At 52.9% G+C, this 20,684-nt stretch overlaps 1 protein-coding gene across 1 annotated transcript in view; it reads right to left on the bottom strand.

Annotated features, from left to right (window-relative positions):
- Window positions 1–7,122, bottom strand: part of CREB3L3 (cAMP responsive element binding protein 3 like 3) — a gene marked incomplete at its 5' end in the record, with an annotated part of 8,718 nt that extends 1,596 nt beyond the window's left edge. Inside the window, 7 exons of the mRNA XM_039878373.1 lie at window positions 672–740; window positions 2,990–3,096; window positions 3,652–3,789; window positions 4,857–4,963; window positions 5,748–6,045; window positions 6,428–6,556; window positions 7,039–7,122. Coding sequence (XP_039734307.1) covers window positions 672–740; window positions 2,990–3,096; window positions 3,652–3,789; window positions 4,857–4,963; window positions 5,748–6,045; window positions 6,428–6,556; window positions 7,039–7,122 — 932 coding nt within the window. The remainder of the gene's footprint in view (window positions 1–671; window positions 741–2,989; window positions 3,097–3,651; window positions 3,790–4,856; window positions 4,964–5,747; window positions 6,046–6,427; window positions 6,557–7,038) is intronic.
- Window positions 7,123–20,684: the final 13,562 nt, after the last annotated feature.

Raw genomic sequence — 20,684 nt, 5'->3', positions numbered from 1 at the left:
TTTGTTCTTTTTGTTCCTTAGATTCCGCATATCAGTGAAATCATATGGTATTTATCTTCCTCTGCCTGACTTATTTCACCCCCAGGTCTTTTTGTAGCTTGTTCTTTCTCACTCATCAAGTCTCATCTCAAATGTCACCGTGTCTGACCCTCCTGGCTAAGATAGCCCTTCCCCCTCCTTTCCTTCTCTTCCCAGTGGCCATCACTATTTATGTGATCGTTTATATGTTTTTATTGATCCTGAGTCTGTCTCCCACTACACCGTGAGTTCTGTAAGAGGAGGGCCTGTGTCTGTTTTATTCACTGTCATGACCCCAGGGCCCAGAACTATGCCTGATGCAGAGTAGATGCTAAGCAAATATCGGCTAAATGCACCCCTGAGACGGAATTACGTGTGGTTCCCCGACATACTGTGCTCCCAGCCTCTGACCATCCATAAGCCACACCCCCGCCGGGAGCGGCTTTCCCCGGCAAACTCTTACACACCCTTCAAGGCCCCAAATCCAATCCCCTCACTCCCAATGCAGCCTGCCCCCCTCTCTGAACCCTGCCCCTGCTCTGCCCCTGGCAGCTCACCACAGAAGTCGTCCCCCACCCCCCTGTCCACCTCTCCTGCCAAGGACTCTGGTGGCTGCCCCCCACTTCCTCTGCCCTGGCTGGACCGAGACTCACAGGTTCTGCTTCTCGAGATGCAAGACTTTCCTCTGAAGCTCCTGGTTCTGGGCCGTACAGGCTGACATCCTGCAGGGACAATGTCACAGTGACATTCAGACTATGCTTGTCACCAACTGTCCCCATCACATCTTCCTCTGAGGGTCCACTTTACAGGCAGGGAATCCAAGGCCAAAGAGGGGAAGTCACTCTTCAAAGTCACCCTGGCAAGTCTGTGACGGGGCCAGGATTCGAACTCAAGTCTTGCTGGCTCCTAGGTCCCTGGAGCTTCATCTGAGCCCCCAGCCCTGGGGACAGAATGCCAAACTCGGGCAGCGATGCTTCCAGGAGACGGAACATCAGGGCGAGCGGGAGTCGGAGGACAGTTACAATCCTCACCCTCCCCGTGACCTTGAGCCACTCGGTCCCCTGACCTCAGTCCCCTCATGTGTAAAATGCAGTTAACGATTACCTAGCTCACAGAGTGGTTGAGAGAATGATGTCAACGAAGTTGAGTAGGGACTTAGCAGATTGCAGTTGAGAAACAAGACAATGCTGATCATCCCATCTAGGGTCCTGGGGTCCAGGCTGGGACCCCTACCTTTCCCATTTGCATCCCTCTGCGAATGTGATATTGACCCAGACCTCTCGGATGTGGAATTGGAATACTCAGATCACGGCATGAGGATGTGTCGGTCCTCGTATCGCAACCGGAGAAGAGAAAAAATTCCCTCACTGAAAGGTTCTCCTTCCGAATAACTCATAAGATAACGAAGAATTAAATTAGGGAAGACCTGGGGACCACGTGGTACCGGCAATAGTGAAAATCAAAACGTGTGAGATGCAGCTAAGGCGGCGCTGAGAGGAAAATGCATAGCCTTAATTCAGCTCAGGGAGCCGAACACACACATTTAAAAACCAGCAAAAGAACCACACAATAAACACCGAAAAAAAAAATTAGGGAGGACATAACAAAGCTGAAAGTAGAAACAAAAGAACTAGAAGAAGAAAAAAAAAAAAAGATACACCTGGGTGGGAGGAAAAGCCAAAAATCCATTCTCTGAAGAGAATAATAAAATAGACAAACCTCTGGCAAGATGGATCAAAAAGGTAAAAGGGAAAGAGAAGGCGCAAATAAACATGAGTTATTAAAAAGAGTACAAAATAATCGGCGAGCTCTTTTCCTCCCCAGCTGCTTGAGGGCCTGCCGCCACCACGAACAACACAGTCACTATCCGGACCAGGACGTTCATGACCAATAGGCTGCTTCGACAGGAACAAACGGCCACCGATGGCCTTCATCCTGCAAAGGCAACACTGCCTAAGACGAAAGTTCGGGAAAAACTAGCCACGATGTACAAGTCCGCTCCAGATGCCCTCGTGGCGTTCGGATTCCGAGCCCATTTTGGTTGGCGGCGAGACAACCGGCTGTGCCATGATGCGTGAGTCTTTGGATTATGCGAAGAAAAATGAAGCTGAACAGAGACTTGGAAGACGCGGCCTGGATGAGAAGGAAAAGACCTCGAGGAATCAGTGAGAGGAACGAATGAAGAAAGGATAGAATGAAGAAAGTCGGGGGACTGTGAGCGAGAAGAAGGAGTAAAAAGATTCATCCGTGACGATCTGGTGGGGATATTTTTCATGAGAAGATTAATAAACCAAGAACTTTAAAGAAAAAAAATAACAGGAGAAAACTGTGGACCATTTTATGTCGATACCTTTAAAATGGGCAACTTCTCAGAAACACGTGACATCCCAAAACTGCCAGGAAAAAACTGAAAACCCAAGTAGACCTGTAACATTCCATAAGGTCGCTCTTGGTAAAGCCATGACAGCTCTGGGGACCAGTGACCTCAGACAAGGGAAGTAAGCACCCCGAATCTTCAGGCAGAGAGCCAGGACAAGGTGGGTCGTGCCGTCTCCTTTCTAGGGGATAACGGGACCCTGAAACCCTTGTCCAGTGCCACCACCCCAACCCCTCCTGTGGTTCTTTCGCTGGTTTTTAAATGTGCGTGTTCGGCTCCCTGAGCTGAATTAAGGCTATGCATTTTCCTCTCAGCGCCGCCTTAGCTGCATCTCACACGTTTTGATTTTCACTATTGCCGGTACCACGTGGTCCCCACCGGCATCTTCCCATCCTTGCAATTCACATGAAAAATGGTCTCTCCCGGAGACGGAAGGTGACTCTAATCTTTTCAGGCCCTAAAAACTGTTATCTTAGCACACTCTGTCTGTCTGTCTCTGTCTCTCTGTCTCTCTGTCTCTTCTTCTCCCTCTTCCCCGCTCTCTCTCTGTCTCAGCTTCCTCCCTGAGTGTGCAGTCCCAGGACCCAGCTTTACCGAGTTTCCAGGCCATCAATATATTCCTTCTTCTTTTTCCGGCTTTCTTGGGCTGACTGCTTGTTCCGGATTTTCCGGCGGATTCTTTTCAGTACTCGCTCCTCATACTGCCGAGTGACATAGGGAGGGGGCTGAGTCAGGCTGGAGGGGTCACTCTGTTGCCCAGACCCCCTCAACTTCACTCCATTCTCTTCCCGTGGGAGCCAAGCCCAGACTCAGGGACCTGGAGGCAGAGCCCCGCCGACTCAAAGCCCGGCTTTCCTGCCCCTGACTCCCTGCAGTCTCTAGAGGGGGTCCCTGCGCCCGGGGAATCCTCCCGGCTCCCACGGTCAGTTGGTAACGAGCTACCAACTTTGTGCGGTGCTGCCACCTTCTGCCGTCTCTGGGAACAGCGCTTTGGGCGGGGCCTGCAGATACCAACGCTAAGGGATACCTCCCAGTCGGCAGGGCAGGGCGAACCTAAAACAAAACCTGTTCGTCTTAGGTGAACGGGCTGGGCGGGGACCGCGGGGAGCTAGAGGGGCCCGCTGAGTTGGCTTTTGGATGATTTTCTGGTGACAGATACGTCCTAACATTCTAGCACGGGAAACCTAAAGGTGAGATTCATGGGCAGGCAGCTGCGGGTAGGGGGACACCCAGAGCCGAGGGTCCCACCGAGCCACCTTGGTGAGGGGAAGCTGGGTGGGCAGGGTGATGCCTTCTTTGGCCAGCAGCTTCTTCTCGTCTTCCGTGAGCACCAGCTGCTGGCAGTGCCCAGGCCCAGGTCGCAACAGGTGGGGGGCGGCCAGGTGATGCTGTTGCTATGGAAGAAACAGGGAAATTGCGTTGGGGGCAGGGAGGGCGACAGCCTCTGGGGAATGAAAGCGACGTCATCGGATTTGAGAAAACTATCGATCCGTCTCCTGTAGAGTCCCCACCGGCACTAAGGCCCGAGAGTCCAGCACGCGGCCCTCTGACACCGCAGTGCCACTTCCGGGAATCGGCCCTACAGAGCGCCTCAGACATGCGCACGAGGATGGACGTGCGGGTTTTTCATCCACTTAGCAAAGAGTCACTCGACGGGTATTCATGGCACACCTGCTACGTGCCAGGCACCGTGCCGGGCTCTGAAGGTTCACTGCGGCGCTCGAATAGGAAGCATCGGAAGCAATAGAAATACCCGGCGAAGAGGAGACAGGGTAAATCGGGCCCGGCCCCTTCGTAGGAAGGGGTGCCACGCAGCTGCGAGGAAGTCCCCGTGTCGCGATCGGGGACGGGCGCCGAGCTAAAGCATCGCGTTAACAGTAAAGGGACAAAAGCTCGCTCTGTGTCTGTGCCGCTTTTTATGTTAAGTTCAATTTCTTTTTTTAAAAAAAGAAGGCATTTCTTTGGAAGGAGCTGGCGGGACCTGCGTGGGGCTGGGTGTCAGGGCCGTTGGGGTGAGAGGGTGCTTTTCCCATCTACGCATTGGTCCTGGGGCAACTGTGTGCGTGAGCTCCCCTACCCTAAAATACCCAAACTTACGTGTAAAGTTAAGATAATAAGAGCCCCAACCCACTATTGGGGATTGAGGTGAACTCCAGGGCCATACGGTCGAAGCATTTAGGAGGGTGCCTGGCCTATCGTAGGTGCTTAGAAGGTTTTGGCTTTTTGGTTTTTTTTTTTTTTTTTTCATGCTGCTGCAGTGAAGGCGCCTCAGCCCAGGAGATGGACAGCTCAGGACTGGAAGCCACAGACTTGCTCCTGCTGGGACCCTGGACGAGTCTCAGCCTCAGTCACCGACTGGCTTCCAGCCCGGAAACAGGGGTGTTGGGGCCTGTGAACACAGCGGCGCCCCCCAGCTCTGATGCTCGGGGGTCGGGTGCGGGGTGGGGTGGGGGCTGCTCACCAGGTCCCCGCCGCTGCCCGAGAGGAGGAGGTCTTTCACTGTGAGGCCGCCTTGCGGAGGCAGGTCCGCTGGCCCAGCCTGCTCCTCGAGGCCCGGGCTCCACATTTCTGATGGGACAGAGGGGGCAGAGACGGGGCTGGTGTCAGGAGGGGCGCCGGCCTCCCAGCCTCTACCTGCCTCCTCCAGCAAGGCTTCCAGGATTGAACCCAGTGTGCTAAGGGCTTCCAGGGCAGCTTGGGGACAGCCCCGGCTTGTGCCTCCTTCTCCCCTCGGGTTCCTCAGGGCATTGCGGAGGGACCCAAGCCAACCAGGAGGGGGTGGCTCTTGTTCCCCTGGGTTAGACACCAGATCTGCAGCCAGCTGGCCATATCTCCCCTAAGGAGCAGCGACCAGGTCTGAGTCACCTCTGGTTCCTGCCCGCCTACCGCCTGGCCCAGCATGGGTGGGCTGCTGTCCAGAGCACAAACTTCACAGTCACATGGCCTTGGGGTCTAACCCCCTATGACCTTGGGTAAGTGGCTGAACTGCTCTGAGCCTCAGTTTCTTCAGCTCTCCAGTGGGACTCAGAAGGCCTCCCACCCCGCTACGAGGCTCAGGGGACAGAGGAACTAAGGCTCGCTCCCCGGGTCCAGGAGGAGCACCCTGAGGGCTGTAGTCCGTGAACTCACGGACTCTCTTGGAGCATCTACAGTACCCGGGCATGGGGGGGTGGGGGCGGCAAAGACGAGGTTGCCAGGATGACCCCTGTGCCTCGGCCTGCCTGCCAGGGTGCACCCCAGCTCTGCAGCTTCGACTTGTGGCTCAACCTCACAGGCCCATGACAGCATCCATCTCGAGGGGGGGGCCTGTGCATATCACGGCGAGGGTTGGGGGAGAAGACACAGAACTCACCTAGGTCTATGGCCACAGAGGCCTCAAGCCCCTGGGCCGCTGGCCCGGGGGGCCTGGCGGGGCCGGGGGGCACGGGACAGTAGGAAGGGCAGAGCTCCTTGCCAGGCTCTGTGACATGGCAGCTGGACAGAGCCGTGACTGGCACAGTGTGTGGAGGGGTGTCCTGGGGGTCAGAGGGCAGATCTTCGGAGAGGCCACTGTCACTGGCTGCAGGAGACCAGAGTGGAGAGCTGGGTGATGAGTCTCCGGAGCCCAAGATACAGCTGAGGAAATCGTCGGAGTCCGGGCCTGGCAGGACCTGCTGGGACGCAGAGGGGGCGGGAATGAGGCCTGCGCTTTGCTCTGGCTTGCTGTGTGACTTTGGGCAAGCCGCTGACCGTCTCTGGGCCTCGCTCATCCTCCCTAGAAGATGGAAGCTTTGTGGGGCTCGAATGCAGCTGGGTCAAGGTACGACCCCCGAGTTTGAGTCTGGACCCAATTCCAAACCGCGGTGTGACCCCAGAGAAGTTACCGCCCTCCACTGGGCCTCGGTCCCGTCACCTCCAGAATCCGAGGCTGCCTGTGCCTTGGGGTGCCCGAGAGGTTTAACACAGTAACGTGTTTTGTTTGCCGAAGTCACACGCCACGAGCCGTCCACCCTCCCGAGCCGAGTGGAGTGCTGCCCGCCACGGGGGCCTCACCTGGTCCCCTACGTGGTTCCACACCTCTCCCAGGTCCACGTGTCTCAGGATTCCATCCTGCCGGTCGAACAGGAGATCCAGGAGCTCCAGGCTGTCGATGGGGCCCATGGGACAGGTGGAGGAAGCCATCTGGGGTGAGGAGGGAGTGGGCATGAGGGTCACACAGCCCCTCTGTCCCCAGCTCCCATCTTCACGGCACCCGAGGTCCATCCAGTTGAAGTTTGATCCCTGCTCAGCCCCCAGGCCCGGCCTGCGCCCCCAAATCTGAGCTGAGGAGCTGACCCAGAGGCCCAGGCATGAGAGCCAGTGTCTTTAAAACATGCCAAACAGATGCACGTGGGGGGCGGTCGGGGCGGTCACTCCCTCCGGGCTGATGGGACAGGCTGTCTCTTTCATCTCACAGCCTGCCCCAGTCCCCCTCCTGGGAGGTGGGGTGACCTGGAGGACAGGCCTGGCATGGACGTATGCTTTCGGTCACTGCATTTATATGTTCTGGGCCTCAGTCTTCCCGTCTGTGCAATGGGAGTGGGGGTTCCTTTCAACTCGGGGCTTGGGGAGGGTTTCCTGGCATAGACTGCCCCCCCATTCCCATGGCCCCAGGCATGGCTCACCTTTCCAGCAGCTAAATCCCCATTCACCAGCCCGGCCAGCTCTGCCTCCAGCTGCTTTCTGTGTCTCTGCTCTGAGCCAGAGGCTCACCCCAAGGCTTGCTTGTCTCTGTAGTTCTGTCACCACCCCCAAAAGATGCTGAAATAATCCTGGAGAGCTCCCAGCCCACCCCTGGCTGCCGATTGGGGGACAGGCAAGACAGACAGGGTTAAAGGCCAGTCACGCCAGGGCAGGCCAGGGGGCGGGAAGAGAAGACCCGTTATCTTGTTTTGTGCTTTTCCAGACGACATGGGGCAAAGGCCAAAGTCTGGGGGCCTCTGCTCTGCCATGACCTCTCCCCTACTTTTGGAGACTGTTTCTCATCAGAGTCCCGGATGTGGGGACCCAGGAGAGCCCAGGGCTCCTGGCTGGATCCTGTCACTCCCAGGACAGAAGGAAACCAGAAAGGCCACCCGGGCCGATGCTGGAGCGGCTCCCCCCGCCAGGAACTCCCTTCCGTCATCGGGGCGGCCACCGCCTACCCACTGCCAAGCCCTCCATGCCTGAACCCGTGCAATTGATCCCTTCTAGAATCTTCTGTCGTTTTTTTTTTTTTCATTCAACAACTTTCGATCGAGCCAAACTTCTTCCCACGTCAGGGCCTCCGCACTTGCTGTTCCCTCGGTCTGGGACTCCTCACCCCTCCCTCAACCCCTGACTCTGTGGCCAGGTCCGCATTTTTGCGTATTCGTGAATCAGCCCAGACGGCCCGCACCTCTTCATCGGACCCTCGTTCTCACCGCGACCCTCTTTATTGAAAACGTCATTTATTTACTTGTTCGCTGTCCTCCTGTGGTTCCTCCCTCCCTGCTCCACCCGGGACCGGGGGAGACCTTCGGGGTCAGAATAGAGTCTCTGCCGGGTCCCCGGCGCCCGGGAAATGCCTGGCACACAGTAGGTGCTCGGTCAGCTCTCACTCATCTGTGCCAACCACTGTTTCAGGCACTAAGGATGAGGCAGCGAACAGGCTGGACCGTAACTGTGAAAACAAACCAGTGAGCAGATGATTGGGCGAGCGCCACTGAGGAACTAAACGTAACCATGGCAAAGGGCACGGAGGGCTGGGAACGGCCCCTTTAGAAGGTGACGTTGAAGCACTGAGTGATGTGACATTGCCAGCCACGAGGACGTGAGGAGAAGGACATCTCAGGCCACGGGAACGGCACGTGCAAAGGCCCTGGGGCAGGACCAAGCCTGGCGTGTTGGAGGAGCAGCAAGGAGGCCCGTGTGGCCGGAGCAGAGGGAGCGAGGGGGAAGGGGGGAGGGGAGCCAGGGGAGGCGGGAGGGCGGGGCTGGGCCCGTGGGCTCTGACAAGGAGTTTGGCTTACGCTAAGCACAGTCCAAAGCTGTTGGGAGCTTAGCGAATACAGGGCTCCATGACACTTTCTGTGTGCCAGGCATGACGCTAAGGGCCAGGTTCACGGCGGTAACTAAGACATCTTCCTTGCTCCCAAGAAGTTCACAATCTAGTGTGTGCTTCTCGATGGACCGGTCATTATACACTCATGCAACAAAAGCTAAATGAGGACCTACTATGTACCACGCCTGAAGTCTTCCTTTCCTCCGATGATGGCTTGCATGAACGCGGTCCCCCACCCCCAGGGGACACTCGGAGATGTCTGGGGAGACCTGTGTGGTTGTCACGACTGGGGGAGCTCCTGACACCAAGCAGGTGGGGACCAGGGATGCAGTTCAACGCCCCACAGCTCAGGACAGGCTCCCCACAGAGAACGCCAGCACTGGCGCAGGGTGAGACCCTGCACTGCAGTAACTGTCCCCTCTGGATGCTGGCATCATCACCTCGCCCTCAGCCCACGGGTCGTCCTCATTTCCCTTTTAACCCCGCTGGCTTTGGCTTGCCTTTCGCGATCCGCTCGGTCGTCATGTTTACTCAGCCCTGGCTGCGCAGGCACCACGCCAGGGCGGTCCCAGGTCGGCGAGACCCGACTCTGCGCTTCGCTCGGCCCCCCTGCCCGCTTTATGGCTCTCAGGAGTCCAGCGTCCTTGAGGTAGGACGCCTCTCTCGCGAAAACCTGCGCGGAAAATGGCTCTTACACCCTCGTGTGGACCGAGATGCTCCTGGTCTCCTTCCCAGGATATTTCTGTTGCTTTAAATGTTTATAATTATGGACCTTGGGAGGCTTTATATACCCCGATGAAGAGCTGTCTGAGCAAGTAGGAGAAAGATCAACACGAGCGAGGAGGGCCAAGGAGTCCCAGACAGAGGGAACAGCAAGTGGGAACAAGTTTGGCTCGATAAATGGTTGTTGAATGAATGAACGACAGAAGATTCTAGAAGAAATCGATCGCATGAGTTCAGGCATGGAGGGCTTGGAGGGTGGGTAGGAGGTTGCCAGCTCCGATGAGGAACAGGGGGACTTTTTGACACCCTTGATGTCACATCATCTCGTCGACTGAACACAACCACATATTTCAAAGCCATACTACAGTGGAATCCAAAATAAAATTCCCATAACAGATTCCACCAATATGTCTTAGTGCGGACTCCAAAAGGCTGCCGCGATCAAAGAGGACTGAGGAACACTAAATTAACAAATGGCTCTGCAGGACTTATCAGAGCCTTTGCAACCATCCCGGCGTATGAAAACGTTGAAAGATACCCAATAGAATGACGAAAATAAAAAAGATGGGACCACATCAGATGTTGGTGGAAGATATGCAGTGACTGAAACTCTCCCCGACTGGGCATCAAAATGACCCGAGCACTCCGAGAAACTTTGGGAAATCGAACAGCCTCTTATAAAGTTAAACATTTATTTACCGTGTGATTTTCACTCCTGGCTATTGACCTAAGAGAAATGCAACCGTACGTTCGCAGAAGAACTTGCACGTGAATGTTCATAGCAGCCTTATGTGTATAATCGTCACAAACTGGAAACAACTCAAATATCCAAGGACGGGGGAATGGACAAACGGAACTGGTATATCTGGATAACAGAACGCTACTCCACCAAAATGCATCAAATTGAACACACCTAAAACCTTACATTCTTATTGCAAATTAACTCTACCTCAATAAAAAGTACACAGTATACAATGAACAGCCACGTACATTAAGCATTTCCTAAAACCCTGGAATATTATGCAGCTGTGAAAATGAACGAGGATTATCTGTATATACTGATACGGAACAATATTGAAAATATTGACGCACCATTTATTTTATTTCTTATTTCATTCAACGAACATTTATGGAGTGTCTATTCTGAGCAAGGCAGAGGCCAGTCCTAGGGGGATGAATATTCATTAATTATTTCATTCGACAAAAATGTCTTTTGCTCCTCCCCTGCCTTGACCTTGGCCCAGGAGCTTAGCAGTCGGAAAGAGGAAGGGGTGTGTGTGGAGAGCTAGAAAGTCTCCAGCTAGGTTTATCTACAAAACAGGGACAATCGTCACAAGAGCACCTGTGTGCAGTGTCCCCAGGGCCCGGCACCACACCTGGCACACAGTAGCTACCCAATCGATACTTACAGAAGGAACAACCACACGTGTATAAATATGATCATTGAGTATAGCATATGAACCAAATCCCATTCCGGCCCTTTGCTGTTTTTTGTAAATAACCCTTTATTGGCACATGACCACGCCCATTTGTTTACATATCGTCTGTGCTGCTTTCAGGCTATGATGGCAGAGGTGAGTAGTTGCAACGGAGACCCTGTCGCCTGCAAAGCCGAGAATATTTACTACCTGGCCCTTTTCAGAAGAGTTTTGTGTAATTCACAGGTTTAGTGGATGACACCTACACCACCCAAAACAGGAGCCTCAGGCCACTGTGGCTATTGAAGAGTGTGACTGAAGGACTAGATTTTTAAATTTGATTTCATTTTCATTGACTGAAAATTTAAATCCGGTACTCAGATAAGTTAATGAACAAGTTCTGAGTACTCACGGAACGTGTGGGTTCATGAACCTACATTTTTCACTGTAGATTTTCTGAACTCTATAAGCACAGACCGAGGATTTCTGATGAAAATTTATTGTCTGAATTGAGATGTGCTGGACGTGAGAAATACAGCACTGGGGAAATACACACAAGATCGGCGTGAAGAAAAGCTAAACCTCGCATTCATAATTTTGATACCGACCACACGTCGAAATGCTAGTAGCTTGGGTTTATTACTCCAATCATTGAAATATATTATGAAAACAAAACTTAATTTTACTCTATGCTTTTTTAAGGTAGCTACTAGAAAATTTAAAGTGATATGTGATAGTTCTCTCAGCACCGAGTTAGAGCGAGACCTGGGTTCGAATCCTGGCTCGGCCATTCGACTCACTGCTGTGTGACTATGCTTCTCCGTGCCTCAGTTTTTTTATCCGCAAAATGGGAGAGATAAAGGACCTGCTTCGCCGGGTCGTTGGGAGGATTCGACAAACGAAAACATGCAACAAGCTTAGAAGGGACCTCCACGCAGTCAGGTCCGAGAATGTAGCATCTGCATGTTGTTACCACAATCGCTAGTAAGTGTCTCTCATTGTTACTATGGTCACTAGTAGTGTCTCTGGCTTGGCAGACGCCTGCCCGCCTGTCGCTTTCCAGTGGCTTCAGCCCTTTGGCATTAGCACAAGTCTGGTCGTCATGACGGTCCCCACTTTACACAGGAGGACAGAGGGGCTGTGACTCACCGCGGCCGCTCCGTGAGTCAGCCACGGTCGAGGCAATGCCCAGACCCGCCGCTCCAGACAGAGGCTTGCCCCTTGTCACCATGTCACCTCCCGTTTCTTTTGACTTCTCCTTATACTTCCCTTTAAGGTCAGTTTTAGGCGGAAGAGGCCAGGGGCCCGGGAGCAGCACTCCGTGACCGAGCCCTGCCCCCCGCCTCCTCCTCCAGGACCCTCCCTTGGAATATGGCCAGGCCGGGCCTTGAGTAAAACCCTTGTGACATGGGTGTGGCAGGGGCAGGCCAGGGGCTGGGGGACAGGGGGACTCTGATCTGCCTCTTGGGCAATGCCAGCTGCTCAGCACCGGACCCTCGAGGCTGCCCAGTTCCCTGTCCCCTCACATCTGGCACTGCGGCATGCCCAGGGGGTTCTGAGCTCTTGGGGGCAGGTGACGACAGGGTTTGAACCCCAGTCTCCAAAAACCATGAGGGAGGAGAGCTCGTTGCGGGGGAGGGCTCCCTCTGCTCTTCCTAATGAAGGACATTATGCCCGAGAATTCATTCATTCATTCATTCATTCATTCCTGTGACTGTGTGCCAGGTGCTAGGGAGAAAGCAGGGAACATAAATTGTCCCCCTCTCCCTGCCCCGGTGGCACTGACGTTCCCATGCGGGGAGACAGATACTGAACAAAATCATTTGTGCATAAGCAATAAAATAAGTAACGTGTGTAGAAAAATAAAGCAGGAAGGAGATGAAGAGGATCTGGTGACCGGTAACTTTATATGAGGTGGTCCAGTGGGAACATGTCACGTGGGAAGAGTGTTGAGAAGGCCCCAGTGTGAAGGCCCCAGGGGAGAAGGGACAGCAAGGGTGGGGGGCTGGAGCAGAGCCGGCGAGGGGGAGGGGAGGGAGGGAAGGGACCGAAGGCGAGAAGTCTGACTGTGGGCCTATGACGGCTCTAGAAGTTTCTAGAAGAGGTCGGGTGGGACATGTGCATGGCCGGGGCCAGGAGGCCCTGGTGTCAAGGGCTCTCTCTTAGCTGCCCGTAGGAGGGCGGTCCCCCTCACTGGGAAAATTCTGTGGGGGCCCCCAGGGCAGTGCCTCACGAGGGCCTTGAGCCTCGACCAGAAGGCAGGGCCGGTCCCCTCCACATCTAGCCACCACCTCATCCTGGCGCTCGCTTTATGGCTGGTGGGTCCAAGGGTCGCAGGGACCTCTCACTGGGAAAGGAGGCCTCCCCTGGCTACAGGTGTGTCCTCCAGGTTCTTCCCTGTCGGGGAGGAGTCTCAGGGATGTCTCCTCCTGCCCCACCCAGCGGCGCTCGGCAGGGGGAAGGAGCCCGCAGGGAGGGGTACGAGGCCCCTCCGTACTCTGAATTTGTCCTGATGCTGAGAAGAAACGCCACAGCCCAGGCGGCCGAAACTACCGAAGTTTCTCGCCTCCCTGTTCCAGGGGCTGGAAGTCAGAGATCAAGGCTGGGAGGGGTGGGTTCCCCCTGAGGCCTCTCTCCTTGGCCCCTAGATGCCTCTTTTCCCTGAGCCTCTGCATCTAAATTGCCTCTTCTGATAAGGACGCCAGTCATAGGATCAGGGGCCCCTAATGACCTCATTTCAACTTATCGCCTCTTATCTCCAAACAGTCATGTCCCGAGGTCTTGGGGTTAGGACTTCAGCACAGCACTGCAGGGCAGGCTGTGGGGAATGACATCGTCAACCCACACCGCTGGGAAACCCGAGCCTGGCAGCGGTCTCGGCTCAGTGGTCACCTCCCCAGGGCGCTGCCCTGTCACCCCAGCCAAAGTCACCCTCGCCCTAGTCATTTTCGCATGACACCTTTTGGGGGGCTCTGCTATTCACCTGTGTCATCTGTCCACACCAGGAAGCGGGGACCTGTCAGTGGTGGTCACTGAGGTGCCCCCATCCCTGAAAATGGTCCCACACCACCAAAGTGGCTCAAACATATTTGTGGAATGAACCTCACATTCGGTGTGCCTCGCGGATCCCAAGGGAGATGGGCCTGCTTGCGGCCGAGTTGGAACGTCAGCCTCATCTCGAATCAACTCGTAACTTTCCCATCTTGTGTAGAATTACTTTCTTGCCTGGGTGCCAAGGGACCTACGTCCCACCCCCGGCTCAGCCACAAACTGGCTGTGACACTATGAAGTCCCTTTCCCCCTCTGAGGCTCTGTTTTCCCATCTGTAAAATGTGACGACTGATCTAAATGTTTTATACAGGCCCTGACGGGTCAAACATTGGGTTAATGTTTAACCCCAGGGGAAATCTGATCAGGACTGGCGTTGGCCTGAGTCGTGGACCGAGGCGTGGGCGTTCATGGAGACTCCCACCAGCCACACACGGATGAGGCTGGCCCAGCCAGAGAGCACTGCGCCTGGTATCGGTCCCACCTTACCATCGCGTTATAAAGCGGCTTTCTGAAACAAGTTTATCTCCGAAAAAAAGCCAAGTGGACGATAATGCTGGAGACAGTACTAAACTTTTTTCTTCTACAACCTTATCTTAAAAGGAAACATTGTCACCCTAGGGTAAATAAAGAGAAGAGTATCAGGTGCCTGAAACAGGCAAAGGAAAATAAATAAGGTTATTAAATTCGAGGCAGCTACAGTTGCCTATGGAAGGTTCTGGATTAGCTGACTCCTAAAACGGGATCCACAGAGAGGTGTCTAAGAGACAGCAGCACCCAGTTCAGGGCCCCTGGGTTGAATCAGATGGCTTAAGGGAGGATCCACGAGGAAGTAATTCCTCGCGCTCGTTAGGGTGTTTTTTACATGCAATTTACATGCAAGCAATTTGCATGCAAGCAATTTGCATGCCAGCAAAATCCCTGCAAGGGGATTCTATGCAATGAATCCCCTTCCACCCCATTCATTCCCTGAGACTTTCCTTCTCTGGGACATTCAGCCCAGGCCCGGCACCAGGCGTGAGCACCCGACCTAATTAAAACCACAGCACTTACCGACCATTCGCTGTGCCAGCAGGCACCGGGTGAAACGCACACGTGAACTCGGTCCTCCGAAAACCCCAGTGGGCGGGGGATTTGCCATACCCCCTCACAGATGAGGAAACCGGGGCTCGGGGAGCCGATGCCTCTTGCCCAAGCTTGTGCGGCTTGTAAGCTGTGATGCTGAAATTCAAGGTTATGGTGCAAAGCCGGAGCTGCCTCTGGGTGGCAGTGCTCACAGTGATATCAGGCAGGAGATCCGGGCACTGCCGCGTCATCGTTCACTCCCTCCTCTTGCAAGCTGTGTGACCTTGGGCAAGTCGCTTGGCCTCTCTGTGCCTCAGCTACCGCCTCTCCAAAATGGGGGTCGCAGTAAAGAGCCAGCGGGCTCCACGCCAAGAGTGGGGTGAGGGGAGCAGCTCACCCCAGCTGCTGTCAGTGAAGAGGCACATCATCTTTTGAAAATTCAAAAAACGATCACAAACCCTATTTTGTTAGTTGCTCTCCGAGTATCGCCGTGTAGAGGCCCTTTCTGAACAACGTCAGGGATGAAAATCTCTCCCCCTAAGAAATCCATCTGTTGGTGTAAAGTAGGGGTCTACAAGCTTTTACTGTAAAGGGCCAGAGAGTGAATATTTTCAGCTCCGTGAGCCAGGCGGCGACCACACAGCTTGCTGTCACGGTGTGAGGGCCACCGCAGACAACTCGTGAGTGAATGAGCATGTTCTGTGCCAGGAACCTTGAGTTACGGATGCTGAAACGTGAGTTCTATATACTTTGCACACGTCACGAAATATTATTNCCCCGCAGCCAGTTAAAAAACCATTCTTGGCTCATACATGGTAGACGTTGGGCCGGCTTTGGCCAGCAAGTCGCGGTTCGTCGACTCCTGGTCTAAACAGTTGCTGCGGTTACTGTCGATGATTAAAAACTAGAAGCTCTGAATTAGCACATCTTTATGGTGTACGCTTTACCACGCGCTGTATTCCACAGGGAAGTGGATGTGGGGACCTCCGTGTCAGACGCAGTAGCTACGCGTGTTCATTTTGAGAATTAATTCTTGACGATTCTAAATCTTTCAGAGTTCTCGTCGGGCGCAGGTCACACGTTTCCACCCCTGTGATGTCACACGTTCTTGTGTTGAAGCAGCAAGAGACTCTCGATAAAACAATGACGCCCCGTGATTTTAAATACAAAGAAGTCAGGTTTGAGCAACCTCACCTTCTGTAGTCCATCTGAGCACCTGAAACTTCTATTTGTATTCAAAATTTTAAGCAGCGTGCCAAACTGCAAATGATATTCTTCTTTTTGGGTAAACTCAAATCTAAATTCAAACACAGTATCTTTGCTGAATTTGAGCCATACCTTTTATTAAAAGAAAAAATTTTTTTCTTTAGACTGTTATTTGATTATTGGCTCATTATTAACCTGTCATGTTATTATTCATTACTGCGACAGACCGTTAGGTAGATAAGTTTTTCTTTAAAAAACTCGTTAATGGAAGTAAACCGTATTTGTTCATCCTTTTCTCCCTTGACTGGACTGTGAAATTCATTTTATACATGTTACCGGCATGCTTCCATACGTGCTGTTCAATAAAAGAAAAATTTCACTCTATTTCTTTTCTGGAAACAAATATTATTTATTGCTTTTCATAATTATTACTGCAACATTTTGTCTTATAGAGGAGCGGGTGTTAAAACATGATCTACTCTGAGTGTTAAATGCACTACATAAGGCACTACATTTACACATTTAATACCCGGTACCCAGCAAGTGTCAAACAAATGTTTATTATCATCAATACTCCATCGACAAGCTACGCCCGAGAGCAAAGAGCAGTCTTTGCATTTTTAAGTGGTTAAAAATACATCGAAAAGTTATTTCGTGACACGGGAAAATTACATGAAATTCAAATTTCAGCCTCGGAAAATAGAATTTCATCCGCAGATAGCCAGGCCCACTGGTTGGCGTGTCCTCTATGGCTGTTTTGTAGCTAGAGGGCAGAGTTGACCAGCTATGACAGAGAGACTGCCCTTAAACTACTTGCCATATGGCCCCATAAGAAGAAAGTTTGCGAACACCTGCCCTGATTTGCCCACCGCTCTCTTCCAAACCTCCAACTCCGGAAGCATAGTAGGGGGCTTCCAGGTTCAAAGCCCCCCCTTCCAGCCGCCCCACAGCACGCGGTGGACCCCCACCTCCCTACCAGAGACCGTGGATGCTGGGACCGAGGTCAGCGTCCGGTCCCCCACGCCCTCTAGTGGACACCGCAAGCAACTGCCTCCTCTGACGACCTCCGGCCTTGGTCCCCAGGAAAAGTGGCAAGTTCTCCTTGCCCCGCCTCCTTGCCGCGATTCTGCCCTCCGCCTCCGGCCAAGGCGTCCAGAGCTCCTCCCTCCTGCAGCCCACGCTCCCACGGCCCGCCACGCTTTGCACCCTCGAAGGGGTGTCAACGAATTAAGTCCCGCTCAGCCGGTGTGAAAGATGGCAAGGCCCCTGAACTGCGTCTCTACTTTAAATACCTGCGGCCCCTCAGTTTGCGCTTTTTCCCCCGGGCACGCGCCGTGCGTTTGCATCGCGGACCTCTCCTCGTGCCCCGAAGTGTTTCAACCTGCGGAGCGTCCTGGGGTTCTGGAGGGTTTCTTTTGTTGGGACAATGTGGCCCATGAGCGCGGAGCTGGGATGGAGTCTGGATTCTGGCACTTGATCACTTCGTGCTGCCTCTCCTGGCCTCGCGTTTCTTGGGGATGGGGTGCGGGGGGTGTTTGTTTTGTTTTTGTTTGTTGTTGCATTTGGGGATGTGAGCAGACCACTAAGAATACAGCAGCCAGAAAGGAGGGCAGTTCTCCTGGGAGAAGGCACCCATGCCAGCTGTACCAGGGATTAACTGGAAGGGAGGTCACTCCCCTTCATGCCTTCATTCATTCGCTCATCATGCATTCATTCGCTTCGCCCCAACCGAATATTTGTCGAACCCCCAACATAATAAGCCGGCCTCGATTTCTTTCCAGATGTTAGAATAACACGCTTGGACCTTCCTCCCTGCAAAAAAGCAGCGATCGTTTATAAGTCCGGTGCCACCTCTTCAAGATATCGGGACGTGAGACATTAGACTCAAATGAACCATCTCAGTTCGTGCTGCAAGAGCAGTTAGTTCTCCTGCTACGTCCATCCTGTCTAGAAGCCTGACCTCGTCTGGGGCGGTAACTGCTGCAGGCTGGGAAATGGCTGGTATATCTTATGGCCTTTGCAATGTCTCCACGTGGGGGTGTCAGATGCAACGTGGCCGACGGAGCTCCGGCTTTTCCGTCAAACCTTCCCCTCCTGCCGCTAAACAGGAGCTTCGTCCTTCCAGGTGCTCAGGTCCAAATGCCGGATCGCCCCGGACGCTCCTCCGTGTCTCCCACGCCGCATCCAGCATCAGCAATCTGGTGAACGCCGGCTGGCTCTCTACGCTGCAGTCACGTGGGCCTGCTCACCGGGCATCCAGCACACCAGACACAGTCCTCCTGCCTTGGCACTGGCTGCGGAACGCTTCCCCCAGGTACCCGAATGTCACCCACACCGTTCTCGATTTTTTATGCCCTTGCCCAAAAAGTCACTTTCTCAGTGAGACCTTCTCTGACATCCTATTTAAAACTGCAACCTTTCCCCTATTCCCATCTGCTTTTCCTCTCCCTTTCCATGCTTTCTCTCCATGGCACATTAGAAATATATTTATTTTACCCGTTTATGGCCTGTCTCTCCCTCGCCGGACTGTGACCTCCATGAGAGCAGGCACTATGTCTAATTCACTGTGTGACCAGACCAATGCTTGGCGCGCACCCCCCCGGTCCATCCGTGTTGTGGCAAATGGTAAGATTTCGTTCCTTTTTATGGCTGAGTCCTATTCCATTGTGTGTATGTACCGCTCCTTTGTCCGTCCATCTACTGATGGACATCTAGGTGGCTTCCGTATCTCGGCTATTGTAAATAATGCTGCGACGAACACAGATGCAGATATCGTTTCCAATTAGTGTTTTCGTTTTCTTCGGATAAATACCCGGAAGAGGGGTTGCTGGGTCATGATTTTTTTTTGCGGAACCTCCAGACCATTTTCCGTAGTGGCCGCACCAATTCGCAGTCCCACCGGCAGCACACGAGGCCTCCCGAGCCTCCACGTCCCCGCCAGCACTTGCCATCTGTTGATTAATTGACGATGGCCATTCTGGCAGGTGTGAGGTGGTAGCTCGTGGGGGTTTTGATTTGCATTTCTCCAAGGGCATGTTCTGTATCCCAAACACCTCCCAGCATAAAGGAGACCCTAGATCAGGGGTTGGCAAGATACGGCCCATGGGCCATATCCAGCTCACACCTGTTTTTGTAGGACCTGTGAGTTAAAAATGAATTTTACATTCCTAACCAGTTGAAAGAAAATTGGAAGAATATTTTCTGATACAGAAAATGATGAGAAAGTCACATTTCAGTGTCCACAAATACAGTTTTATTGGCACACGGCCACGCCCATTCGTCCATCCAGCTTCTGGGGCTGCTTTTCTGCTATGAAGGTGGCGTCGAGTAGTCACGACAGAGACTGGCCCTTGAAGCCGAAAATATTTACCATCTGGTCTTTTACAGAGAAAGCGTGCCGAGCCCTGCTCTAATGTCAAAGGAGAAAATTGCTTTACCAAAGGGGAAACTGAGGCCCAGGAGGTCGAAATGAGTTTTTCAAGGCCCCACGTTTCTAAGGGGCTCCTCGTTTGCCAAATTATCCACACGGTACCTCCAGCGCCTCAGAGGAGACATGGCAAACACTGTGACAAACCCCTCCGAGTGAGTTCAGGGTCACCTGGGTGCTGACCTTAAACTGCGCACACCCATCTGGTCTTGCCAAGCCCGGGAGGTTTTTAATTGCCCCTGTAAAAAGAGAATAAAGGAGCCAAGTTCTTTCTAGAAACCTTGAGTTTGGGACTTTGATCGGAGCGATTACGACAAAGCTGCGTTTGGCTTCATCCTTTTGGGGGGCATTTTATTGGGCACGGTCAGAAGTTGGTGGCAAAAGCCAATAATCATCCACGGAGACCAAGAGCAGATCTGCAGCTGCCAGGGCCTGGGACCGACTGTTCATGGGGATGGGGCTTCTTTCTGGAGTCACGGAATGTTCCAGAACTAGATAGCGATGATGGCTGCAAAACCCAGTGAACACACTAAAAACCACCAAACTGTGCACTTTCAAAGGGTGGGTTTTGCATTACATACACTCCGCCTGAATAAAATATAGATTTAACACGACGACGCCCATCTCTTGATTACTAAATAATAGTGCTGCGAAATGAATAATAGGAAAGCAAAAAATACATTTCACCTATTATCCCCACCCCCCCAATTACATTTCTTTCATTTTCCACATTCTCTCCTGGTTCTTGTCCATTTACACGTCTCCGCTTCGCACAGCTGAAAAATAGAAACCATCCTGACCCTCCATTAATCAAGACGTGGCACAAAATCATTTAAAAAAAAATGGGGAAGGAGTGGGAGAAACGGCGGAAGGGGGCAAAAGCCATGAACTTCCAGTTACAAAATAAACGAAGCCTGGGCATGTCGTGTACACCATGGTGACGATATCGTATCGTGTAATCGAAAGTCGCTAAGAGAATAGATCTTCAAAAGCTCTCATCACCAGAAGAAAATGTCGTGGCCACGTGGGTGACGGATGGTAACTACACTTACTGTGGTGTTCATTTCTCAATATCTACGTCAATCGAATCATTTATGTTGTACTCCTGATACTGCTGTGAGGTTACACATCCATCGGATCTCGATAAAAAGTAATAAAAAAGAAAAGCAGCTCAAAAGAAACTCCAGAGTTGGACCCCTGTGCTCTCACGGCTTCTGCCCCCAGAGGGTATATACTTTCCCCTTCCTCTCACTGTCTTGCTAAGCACCTGGACCCAAGTCGAGGCGGGAAAAGAGCGCAAAACCTTTGTGTTGAATTAAATAGTTGATGAACATCCATATCCCCTAGGACATGTCTGCCTGG

This window comes from Pteropus medius, unplaced genomic scaffold (assembly GCF_902729225.1).
Source record: "Pteropus medius unplaced genomic scaffold, Ma_sr-lr_union100, whole genome shotgun sequence".
In the NCBI taxonomy this organism is placed as follows: domain Eukaryota; kingdom Metazoa; phylum Chordata; class Mammalia; order Chiroptera; family Pteropodidae; genus Pteropus; species Pteropus medius.
Note: the sequence above shows the minus strand (reverse complement) of the source record. Positions and strands in the feature narration are given on the sequence as shown.